The 12,948-nt window shown below is 32.4% G+C and overlaps 1 protein-coding gene and 1 long non-coding RNA gene across 5 annotated transcripts in view; one reads left to right on the plus strand and one right to left on the minus strand.

The window, feature by feature from the left end:
• The window catches only part of LOC136795095 (uncharacterized), a 219,299-nt gene that overhangs the window by 95,391 nt on the left and 110,960 nt on the right, over positions 1-12,948 (minus strand). The window lies entirely within an intron of this gene.
• LOC106679083 (major facilitator superfamily domain-containing protein 12) overlaps positions 1-12,948 on the plus strand; it is a 214,742-nt gene that overhangs the window by 64,791 nt on the left and 137,003 nt on the right. Inside the window, exon 1 of one of the 3 annotated variants that reach the window (XM_067044600.1) lies at positions 632-759. The exons of the other annotated variants lie outside the window; for them this stretch is intronic. Coding sequence (XP_066900701.1) covers positions 717-759 — 43 coding nt within the window. The 5' untranslated portion in view covers positions 632-716. Of the gene's footprint in view, positions 1-631; positions 760-12,948 lie in introns of those variants that run through there. 3 annotated transcript variants of the gene reach the window in all.

Below are 12,948 nucleotides of genomic sequence, written 5' to 3' on the forward strand. Positions count from 1 at the left end.
GGTTCCTTCCCAAGATTTTCAAGTGTATATGAAACATACTACATATTTACCTATTGTATTATTTTGTACAGTTGTAAATTACATTAAATAAATAATTTAAAAAAAAAAAAAATTTAAATATGACGTGAGATATCTAACGACGTGACGTATAACACAAAAGTAGTTCCATACATTGCGTAATTTAAATTAAGCGGTGAGAAATAGTACCGCTCTTTCTTTTTGTCTTAGTTTTTAGTTCCATTTAGTTGTTAGCACTTTATTTGGCTCTAGTTTTTTTTTTTTGATACCATCCGGATTAGTTCAAAAGGTGTTTGGTGCGTGGCGTTGCTGAAGAGAGTCGTAGGAATACATTTGCCTCCTAGTCATCAATTCGAACCCTCAGCAGTTGTTTGTCGAAGGTCCATTAAAAATGTAGACAATTAGTAATGAAAATAGAGTTGCTGTTGTATACTCTAAGGGATCATTGTTCAACTGAAGGAAGAGCTTTTTTATGTCTTAATTTTTTGTTGCCTCTACTTCAAGCCATAAACGCGACAATGTTATTTCCATACGTTAGCTGTTAACGTTTCTGTGTGGCTCAAAATCGTTTCGATATTACCCAGAATTAGTTCAAAGGATGGCACGCGACGTTGCTGAAGAGAGTGGTGGGAAGATTCTTTTGCCTCCCAGTCCAGTTGTTCGACACCCCAACAGTTGCTAGTAGAAGGCGGATTAATATGGAGACAACTAGGAAGGAAAATGGGGTTAAACACGTATCTGGTAGGTTATCAATTTTCAACTAAGTACTTTTATTTCTATTGTGTTGCTTAATGTGTTTTTCTTTTTATAATGTATTATTATTTTTTTTTTTTTTCATTTTAAATCGATTTACTTCTATTGCGATATCCATGATGGAATGATTTTATCTCCGACCATGTACTCTATTGAAAACACTTTAAGTTAATTCGTATCCAATGACCCGACTTCTTCATTTTTTCTTCGTAATTGAGAAATCTACTCATTCTTATGTGAATAACAGTACTTGATTGAATGATTAGTGTGATACAACAACTGATAGTGTCAGTTACATATATTTTTTAAACAATCCGTTTCCCTTGTATGTACCTTTTTGCTTATAATTGGTCAATCAATTCAAAGGTTGATATGTTCGGTTTTATAAACCTTATCTGTTCCAGTATTTTTTTATCAATATTCTTCGTATTCCTATACGAGGTATACTTATGACTCCTCCATTAAAAAATAAAAACAAATAATAAAAGCCACGATAATTGTAGGATGAATTTTCAAGGAAGAAAAAATGCATTTCTTTCTATTGAAGTACTGGATACATCGATTTGTTAACAGTTATAAGTGATTAATTTTTTTTTTATTAGTCTTTTACATATAGAAAAATCTCCAGTTTTAAATTTAAAATATTTAAAACATTTAAATAAGTTTAAATGACGATTCGACCAAAAATGTAATAATTTTCAGTTCAATAAAATTTACAACTTACAGTAAAAATCTATAATAAAATTAATTAATAATTTTATCAATAAAAGTTTATAATAAATCCTTCTAATAAAATTTATTAGTAATTTGGTTTAGAAAGTTTATAATAAAACCATATCTGTTCCTCCAGTGAATGAAAATTCTATTTATACTAAGTACGAATTAAAATTAATTGGTCTTAATTCAAAATATTAATACTTGATTAATAATATTCTGAAAATTAAAAACAGGAATTAAATATTTCAAAAAAAAAAAGAATATTTAGATATATTACAATAACAGCAAAGTTGCAGTATCGGTTCCAATCTTGAAACGTTGTTAAATTTTTTTAAACTAAACTTTAATGTGTGAATTATAACAATATTACAGCTATATGTTAAACAACTAAAACTTTAAATTACTGCGTTTGGCATTTTGTTAAGTAATCAACCAAGAAAAGGTGCACGAAGAAGAATATCATAATGGACTGATAGGTCCATCCAATTACGTTAAATAATCGAACACCTTAAATGATTTTATCAAAAGGAAATAATATCTTGGAAATAAATTGACATAAAGTACGTTTAAATGAAAGACTTTTGTAGAAAACAATAAAAAGATAAAAACATTTAATAGCAAGCATTTTATAGTTGTATTTGGAGAAAAAAAACTATGCTCCTTTTCTAAAATATTTTCTACGATCAATCTGTAATTCTCCAAAAAGTTTCAAACAATCCATAAATCTCAAGGATCTCTTGCATTTGATTTTTAAAATTTTTAACAAATACCAGTTTTCGGAAATTCAAAAATCAATACCTGTAAAAATAAGACCTAAGACGTGACTTTAACAAGATTAGCGAAGGACCTATTTAGATACTGTAACGATAAGTATTTTAAATGATAACAAATCTCAACTAAAATTTTATGATTATTTTTATTTTTATGCTGCAGTTTGTATTATTTAGTATATGATAAAGAGCTTAGTTACAGGTTTGTTTGCTGAATCGTGGACAGTGTCGTAAACATTTCCCATCCTTAAAGCTTCAGGTAATAGAATGCTTTGACTCAGTGATCCCCAAAGTGTGCGTCGCAGCTCCTCGTGGCGCCGCGGTTCTGTCATAAGGGGGCCGCGAAATATTCTATCATAATAAAAAAAAAAAAATACAACTATGGAAAATATAAATTAATGAACACTGTATCAGTGATTATTTACCCTTGTTTCACCAATGTTTAGCCTCCAATGTAATTAATTCGTCTTGCAATATTAAATCCATTTTTGTTGATCACCTATTAGTGCTTATAAAAAAGTTCATAAAATACTTTGAAGGAGATAATGATAAATTTACAAGAATCTCTTATTGACTTGACTTGCGATAATACTTTGAAGTTAAAATTATTGCCAATCCATTAGAAAAGACTGATCTACATGACTATTATAAGGCCTATCTGGACATACGGAGTTGAGCTTTGGCGCTCCACTTAACCATCAAATTCCTCCAGAATCCAATCCTTACAGTCCAAAATCCTTCGTTAAATCCTTAATGATCCTTACTTTGTCACAAATCAAGTCATCCATCAGGACCTCAATGTTCCACATGTTGCCGATTTGGCCAGAACCAGATACCGTTCCTTCCATAATAAACTTCTCAACCACCCAAATCCACTTGTTTCTAACCTGGCTTTCTAACCTCCTTCATTACCAATAATTCATCATCAATAATCATCCTTGGCGTCTGGAAAGAAAATGGCCTCGAGATCTTCTCCTCTAGTAATGTTATTGGAGTTCTATCAGTGGGTGGATTCTCCACATGTTTTTATCATGTCATTATGTCAACTACAGCAAATTTACTTGTTGTATATATGTGTATACAGTTGTAAATATCAATAAATAAATTAGTAAAACAAAAAAAAAGTAGTTAAAATTTGGTAAGTTAAACTTTTGAAGTTAAACTTTCTGATTTTTAGATATCAGTAAAAGAGGATTATCCACTGCTTATGGTAAATCTCTAACAATATCAATTCCATTTGCAAAATCCTTTCTGTGTGAAATTGGTTTTTCGGCGATTACGGTAATAAAAAGGAAATATTGTTCGAAAATTAACGTTGCGCAAGAAATGCGGATCGCCATATCCAATTTTGCTCGGAGATTTGCGAAGTTGTGTAGTGAACATCAAGCCTATTCATCCCATTAATAATTTTAATCATCAATGGAGGTTCAATAAATTGTTTTTCAATTTAAAATTCGTGTTTACTTTATTGTTCAACTAACCTAACCACATGGAGGTTGTCCAGTCTCATTATGGATATTACCGGAACAGTTGAAATCAGATATTTTATATTAACCCAAGGAAAATAGTATGTATCTGTTCTTAATTTTTCGCTGTTAAATGGATAATCGGTTTTAAAAAGGAAAGTTTTTCAAGTTTTCAAGAAAGTCAATAATTTATTTAAAAAATCCAATTATTTAGGGAGCCACAAACCGAAAAAGATTGGGAACCTCTGCTTTAACCAATATCTGTGATACCATTAGAGAATTTTACAAACTTATGTGGAAAATATAGTTACACCTTTCTGTGGATGCTGATTTCCTTACATTGAAAAAGATCCCCTTCCAGTTATGACCTTATTGCTTAAATACTGTAAGAACCTGATTTGTGTCTGTGGGGCTCTAGAGCTGAGGTGGCCAACAAGTCGATCACGAGGCCAATTTCGGTTGATCTTCGATAGCTCGGGTGGAATTCCATGTATCACGGACTTTGAAGCGATTGTAGAAGACCAAACTTTCAAGCAATATTTTCAGACATATTTCATATGAATCAAAAGTTATTAATTATCCATGTTCTTTCAATTTCCCTAGATATGAGTTTTTTGGACCCTTTAAATAATTGCCATTACCAGTGATGCGGCGAGAGGGATGCGCTGGGATCTCTCGAGCTCTGCTCTACCCCTCACACGTGGGGATAGAGTGGGCTCAGGGATCCTCAGGTCGATTCTGTAAATATTGTATATATTATTTTATCATTATGTTATTTTATTTATTTATTTTTCATACAGATAGTTTGATTATGTTCATCTTGTTTATTCTTTTGTTTGTATATATTTTCAGAGTTTTTTTTATTTATTTATTTTTTTATTATTTTAGTATGTATGAGATCATTTATCAATATTACCTATTGCCCACAACTGTGTGGCAGATTGTAATATCTATCAATAAATAAATCTATCTATCATAATAAGCCGTATATCTGCATTTCAGTACGACGTGTACTCAGTGAGCTATTGATAGATTATAAAAGTAAGTCATATTATTCTTTCATGATACATTTTCCTGGACCAAAAAAAAAACGTGAAAGTGAAAAAAAATCATTATCAGCCATACTCTGCATCTTTATAATATTTTTTTCATATTTACGAACAAATAGTACTATTTATACATTGCAGTTAATAATTTTTTGTCAACATTTATTTATTGCTATTTACAACTGTACATTATAATACATTTAGTAAATCTGATCTAAGTTAAATTGGAGTGTTACAGGCGTGTACAGAAACTACCCATTGGTAGCACTCTAATGACATTTTACATTAGTAGGTCTCGTGGCTATCTTCTTTGAGGCGCCTCAGAGGATTGTCAGGAATGGAAGAGGATGCAAGGTTAGAAACTAAGGGGTTTGAGTGGTTAGGGAGTTTATAATGGAAGGAGTGATATCTGGTTCGGGCTAGATCGGTTACATAAGGAACATTAAGGTCTTTATGCATGATTTTATTTGTCACTAAGTAAGGAGCATTGAGGATTTTATGAAGGATTTTGGATTGTAAGTATTGAATACGAGAGGAATTCGAAGGTTTAGTGGAACCCAAAAGCTCAACTCCATATGTCCAGATGGGCCTTATTATTGTCATGTAGATTAGTATTTTCTAATGAGTTGGAAGTTTAGACCGTTTGTCTAGTAAGTGCTGTAATAGTCGAAATCGACGTGCAGTTTCCTGTCTTTTCAGTCTTGTGTGAGGATTCCAGGTTAATCGTTTGTGATAAAAAAAAACAAAACTAAAATGTATTTTAAGTTAGTAAAAATCTATCATGAAAAAGTGTTGGAAAATCGCATTTACGGAATGATACTATCAAAAGTTGGGTCTGGAAATGAATTAAGTTTCTCAATGAGCCTATATCTCGAAAACTTAATAAGTGAGTATTGAACATATATTACTTATCCACCAATACCTCGCTGAAATGCGCCTGATACTGAAACACAGTGTGTAAACATATGCATTTCACTCCCTTCTTAGTCGATCGTGACACACTTATAAGGTAAAAAGTAGATCTTATGTACAGAAAAGTTGGCCACACCTGCCCTAGAGAGTAGGAACAAGTTTGTTCTCAGAATTTCAGAGGATAGGTTAAGTAGAAAGGGTAAAGGGGCCGCGCGCGACTGTGTCCTTCCAGTAATTCATCAAAATGGTGGGTAACTGTTTGTCGTACAGTAACGCCGTTGAGTTTGTTTTTTTTTGTTCATCTTATAATATCAATTTGAAAATTTAAGCAGTAAAATTGCACATTATTTCCTATTTCTTCATAATATAAAAGCCTTTACATATATATTAAATATGCCATGATTCGGTTTAAATCGGTGTGGCATATAATTATTTTCTTTTTACTGTAGACGTGAGTCATCGCTGTGGGGTCCACCTAACCTCATGAAGTTGGTACCCTTAATTGGGTAAAACACTGGTGGTCGAGCGTGATTCTGACAAAATCACCTCAATCATTATTTTTTTTTTGTGGGTAGGGGAAAAATCTTTTGTAAGACGAAGTGCAACATATAAAAAGCCACAGTTTTAGATTCTTACACACTAAAAAACCTCCTCCTAATTTGTCTTTACCACCCCGCCGAACCGCTATCAAGCATTACTTCACGGGGCAGAATGACTATCTACCTACATCTTCTTTGGACATCTGAATTAAGCTAAGCCATTGGCTGGCCTCTTCTTTCTCGCTATTGTGCTCTAAGCCTTCTGCCGATGAACAACACAATACCGACTGTTCCTCTGTTTCACCCATGGAATCACTAATCGGGCACGATGACCTGTCCTCTAGTTTGAAGCGGGCTAAGTAGGGCCTGAAGACACCAAGCCCGGTAAGCAGTTGAGCGAGTTAATAATATACCTCCCCGCGTAGCCTTGTTGATACATCTGGAATCATACGGTGGGTCCATCTTCCAGAAGATGAGGCATTCCAACGTCTCTTCCATATTTCAAGAGTATGAAATCTCTCTTCCTATGCTAATGTAGCCCGGTGAGCATTCAGCTCTTTTCATTTCCTTCAGCTGCGTTCTGCAAAAAGTGTGTGTGTACATGCGTATGTGTTCTTATTATTTATATAAAAATTAAAATAAAATTCCAGTTATTGATGAAAGTTTGAAACAGAGTTACTTTAACAGTTTTTAAACTGATTATAAGACCTGATAGGTGTACAAGATACTGAATTTGGAGATTAATTGTTCAACTGTATGTTAAATACGAATTTAAAGATGCTAACTTACCAGTTTCATACAAGTTCAGATCGACAATTGTCATTAGAGGTGAGTTTTCGTGGCTATCTAGTTCCTGGTGTTCGAGGAGATTCGTTTCTGGCCCTGTCATACGTATAAGACTTTAGGATCTTCATTATAGAGACCAAGTTATAAATAATAAATTTATATTCAATTGATAAATAAATATTATAAAATATAGATAATTTTATCCGTTAAGTAATAAGGTTCCGATTAATTTTAAATATATATTTGATTGTTATGATTTAATTGTAAGACCCCATAAATTATGTTTTCCTGGATCATCAAAACTCAAGTCCGTGTATCCCCCTCCCCCTTAATCTTTTCGCATGCGCTCCTCCCTCCGAGAAATTCGATTGCCCTTCCAACTTATAAAATTAAAAATTATGCCATATATCTCGTTACATGTTTATGTACGACAAATGTCGGCGCGTTAGTATTTTTTCCTTGCTCCTGATAAGTTACCTCTGCCGAAATGAAACTCCAAAAAAATATGATTCCCTCTAAAAATTCATTTAGGAAAAAATATTTCCTTCCCCCAAAAAAAGTTGATGGTGCTTCTTCCTCCATACATTCCTCTTGATGATTGTACTTTTCTGGATGAGCATATGTGTTATTAGCAAATTAGTATCAGTAATAACTGTGGAATTTTGTTTTTATTATAATCATAAACAAAATATTCGACTGGTCTTTCACTATTGTCTGTGATGATTTATGACCTTGGTCATTTCCTCTATATATTTAGGAGGAATTAGTAACTATACTGTTGGCGAGACTTCACAAGGTGAGTTGCAGTTGCAGATGGACAAAAGCTCGGACCAAAATACTTCAGGTTTGTTAGGAATCAACCGTTATTTTGTTTCATTGTGATATATGTGTGGCATATTTCTTGCTATGAAATCCTATATTTATTAATAACATGATAATGAAATACTTGTTTGCTAAATAACTTTATTTAAAATTTAAGCAGATATAAAAAAATTCATCTACTGAAGCTCAGTTTGTAAAACTAGATACATTTTACATAGATGATTCTTATCTCATAAACGTCATCTTTTCTTGGGTACTTATGAATGTCTTACTTTTGTGCAATGATCGATCACTAGTAGTTTTTATATTATTGTTTAAATTTTTGCGAAATTTACTTTGATTTATTGAATATTACGTCAGCCTAAAAAAAAAAAAAAAAAAAAAAAAAAAATCTGTCGTGTTGAACTTTCATATTGTTATGTGATTATAATGTTAAAATATCGTAGCTTTTAGAAATTCCGGACATTCTTTAGCGATTCTAACACTAAGACTAAAACAATTTCTTTTCGTCCTGTTATTGTATAATTTTTAATTCTGTAGGTTGTAAGTGAATAAATTTGTTATGCGACAATAAGTTAAGAATGGTGATATGTGAATTATTATGTTGTTCAACTAACAAGGTTTGGGCAGAGTGATTCAAAATATTTAAAATTCATGGAGAAGAGCAAAATATATAAGTTTAAAAAATAATTCGTTTTTTCTTATTTTTTTTATTGTTATAAATCTGAATCTCCAAAGAAAAGCGTGTACATATTTTTTTCTTACGTAGAATAGAGAATTACGGCTCCCCTAATAATCTGAATTCTTTCCGCGGCACCCTTAATACCTTAGATTTTTTTCTACATTTTTGACTTTTTTGAAAAATTGGAAAACAATCCTTTTTTAAAGCGATTACCCATTTAAAAACGAAAAATTAAAAACAGATATATACTATTTTCCTTGGTTTAATATACAATATTTACCTGTTCCGAAATTAATGAGAAAATAAAAGCTAGGTTGAAGGGGGGAAATGCTTGTTATTTTTCAATTTCGAAAATGCTTAGCTCGCGCCTTCTATCGAAAAACTAAAAAAATAGAATTAACAAAACTATTATCCTTCCCACTGTTCTTTATGGACGTGAGACGTGGCCTCTTACACCTAGGGATGAACAGTGTCTTAAGATTTTCGAAAATAAAGTATAGCGAAAAATACCGGAAAAGGATGAATTAACGGGAGAATTTATAAGATTACACAACGCTGATTTAAAGGACTTACCATCGTCCGTACCATATACTCCAATGTGGAAGATATGACATAAACCACTCGATGACTCTGTTGTATGCTAGAATGAGATGTTCTAAATCCAAACTGGTGATCAGGAATAACATGATATGAGTCAAGGATTGGATAGAGGCGTTTTAATAAAAGTTTTTCTAGGATTTTGCCCATAATGGGCAGGAGTGAAATAGGACGGTAGGAAGATGGATATTCAAGTGGCTTGAAGGGTTTGGGAAACATTTTTACTATAGACATTTTCCAAGAGTCAGGGAAATAGGTGTGTAGCATTAATTTTAAATTCAAAAACAATTTATTGAACCTCCATTGATGATTAAAATTATTAATGGGATGAATAGGCTTGATGTTCACTACACAACTTCGCATATCTCCGAACAAAATTGGATATGGCGATCCGCATTTCTTGCACAACATTAATTTTCGAGCAATATTTCCTTTTTATTACCGTGACCGCCGAAAAACCAGTTTCACACAGAAAGTATTTTGCAAATGGAATTAATATTGTTAGAGATTTACCATAAGCAGTGTATTTTTACTGATATCCAAAAATCAGAAAGTACCATGACCTACCAAATTTTAACTTTTTTTAGTTTTTGTATCTATCCTCACCACGTATGCTGATGACACGTGTGTACTCACTGTTAATAATAACCCTTTGTTTGCATCCCAAACTCTCCAATTCCATATCACAGCCCTCGAAGAATGGTGTCGTAATTGGAGGATTAAAATAAATCCCATCGAAATAAATCCCCCCTTCATCGTAAACCTGCCGACTGCCCTACAGTCTCCTTTAATAATGTTGATCTAACCCCTGTCGAACAGATCCGCAACCGTGGACTACATCTGGGCCAACGACTAACCTGGAATCCTCACACAAGACCGAAAAGACTGCACGAACTGCACGTCGATTTCGACTATTACAGCACTTACTAGACAAACGGCCTAAACTTCCAATTTATTACAAAAGACTGATCTACACGACTATAATAAGGCCAATCTGGACATACGGAGTTGAGCTTTGGGGCTCCACTAAACCTTGGAATTCCTCTCGTATCCAATCATTGCAATCCAAAATCCCCAATGCCTTTGTCAAAAATAAAATCGTACATAAAGACCTTAATGTTCCATAAGTAACCAATCTAGCCCGAACCAGATTTCATTCCTTCCACTAAAAATTCCCTAACGACCTTAACCCACTAGTTTCTAACCTTGCTTTCTCTTCCATTCCTGACAATCCTTCGAGGCGCCTGAAAAGAAGATGGCCACGAGACCTGCTAATGCAAAACTTCATTAGAGTGCTTTCAATAGGTAGTTTCTCTACACGCCTGTAACACTCCAATTTAACTGAAATCAAATTTACTAAATATATTATAATATACAGTTGTGAATAGCAATAAATAAATAAACAAAAAAAAGTTTTTTTATTATCACATGAAAAGTCAACAAGCAAGAGATTCTTCTTCTAAAGAAGTAAATTCTGATGGACCTTAGGCTCTAAATGGGTCTTGAATCCGCGTAAATTTATCATTATCTGCTTCAAAGTATTTTCCGAACTTTTTTATAAGCACTGATAGGTGATCAACAAAAATGAATTTTGAAAGGAATATGGTCCGGGTGCGGTCAAGAAAAACTCAAATAGTAGAAATATACTATTTTAATGAGCCAACGTTTCGCCCCACGTTGCAGGGCTTCTTCAGGGCTATTTTGACGGCAGTCAAAACTAAAAATGAAAGTTTTGACTGCCGTCAAAATAGCCCTGAAGAAGCCCTGCAACGTGGGGCGAAACGTTGGCTCATTAAAATAGTATATTTCTACTATTTGAGTTTTTCTTGACCGCACCCGGACCATATTCCTTTCATCTTTACACACGGTCAATCAATAATCTTCCAAAAATGAATTTTATATAGCAAGACAGATTAATTTCATTGGAAGTTACAAAATGGTGCCTCAAGGGAAGACAACCACTGATACACTCTTCAATAATTTTTATTTTTCATAGTTGTAAATGGTTTTAGAATTGAATATTTCGCGGCGCGCTTATGACGGCACCGAGGCGTCCCGGGGAACCGCGGCGCACACTTTAGGAATCACTGGTATAAATCTAAATCAAGTTCATTTACAATGATTACTATAATATTATACTAATAATAATAATAATAATATACTAGATATTACTATAATATCTATTATACTTTTCAGTTTTGAAAACACGTTACATGCCAGTTTTTAAATAAATAAATTTTGTTTTTGCTGCTAACCATTTAATCAATGTTTTCTAAATTTGTCGACCGATCAAATTCAATTTTTTTTACCATCTAAAAAGATTTCATTCATATTGTAACACATGACAGAAACCGGATTCTGGTTAAATTAAAAGGTTAGTTTTAATTTGAGATATAGTTATTTATTTATGATTGCTTCCTGGTATTTCATTGCCTTCAAATGTTGAAATGTATTATTATCTTTGGAAAAAGGATGAACTTGGAAAGTTTTTGTTGTGGTAACATATCATATGAATCCGTGAGTTCTTGCCAATGCACCTTAACAGCCGAGGGAAAAAAAATTTACATCCTGTACTCTCAGCAAATCGTATTATCTCACTGACGTTAGGCCATTATCAAAGAGACAACCATAAAATTGATTTGTCACATTCACTAAAATATTTTATTACCTTACAAGACAATGGCCCACGTCACCAATAAAAATATATACTTTAAACGCATTAATATTAATTTTATAACACTTTTCTTCTTTAATCAATTATTACTATTATTATTATGATTACCATTACCACCACTATTATGAACTAAACCTACCTTCAACAGGTAAGGACTTAGTTACAACCGGTAGGTTTTGATAATGGCCTAAGAATAAGAACCTAAATATCGGAGAAATAAGGTATGTTAATAGTATAGGATCAAAATAATTTGTGTTTACATTATAGTTAACCACCCCCAAACAATTAATGAAAATATATAATATGAGAAACTAATATTTTACATATTTTTATGTTATGTTATGCTCCCTTTCCTCTACAAGTATTTAATGGTTATTCTATACCAATATTTTTTCGTAGAATTAGAAAAAATTATCGTTAATTTTATCAAATGAGCTTAATTGTATAAAAAAATTATAAAAACTGATAGCCGCTTCCATTAAAGTCAAATAATTAAATTTTGATTAGGAAAAATCAAATCTGATTCGGTTTCATTGTCCTTTAAAATCCTAAAATACCGATTTTGTTTTATATAAAAAATTAAAAAAATTTGGAATATAATTTTTTCCTGTCGAGTCTTGCGTCACAAAATAAATTTATAACTCCTTACAATAAGATCCAAATCCAATGTAACTATAACTTTTGGAAAGCTAAATTTTTGCTCTTCCAAGCCATGTCAATATATTTTTATTTTATTCCTGTATATGGAAGAAAAAATAGTTTAAAATAAAGATATAATTCTCAAAAGTTTTATTTTATAGCTTCCGTTTTAATTCGTTTACAAAGATCCGATTTGTACCATTTCGTGCAGTTTAGTGCCGGTTAAGCAATTAAAACTAATCTCATTGGTATTTAGCGCCCTCTCAAACCCTCAAGTAGGAATTTTTTTAAAAAAACAAAATATATTTTGTAGTAAAATAATTTTTTTACTATTTGAAAGTTCGTAATGGAAAAAGATAGTTGACCGTATGAAGTAGATTGTAGGAAGATAGTCCATGTGGCGGTCAATAAAAGTCTCAAAATAGTCAAAGAAAACTATTTATTGTACGATTCGCCCTACCTTGCTGGGCTTCGTCCGGGCCAAACGATAAAACAAGATACAAACATTTTAGAATTGACAAAACATT

Source organism: Halyomorpha halys, unplaced genomic scaffold (assembly GCF_000696795.3).
Source record: "Halyomorpha halys isolate HHAL.00 unplaced genomic scaffold, Hhal_1.1 Scaffold176.1, whole genome shotgun sequence".
In the NCBI taxonomy this organism is placed as follows: domain Eukaryota; kingdom Metazoa; phylum Arthropoda; class Insecta; order Hemiptera; family Pentatomidae; genus Halyomorpha; species Halyomorpha halys.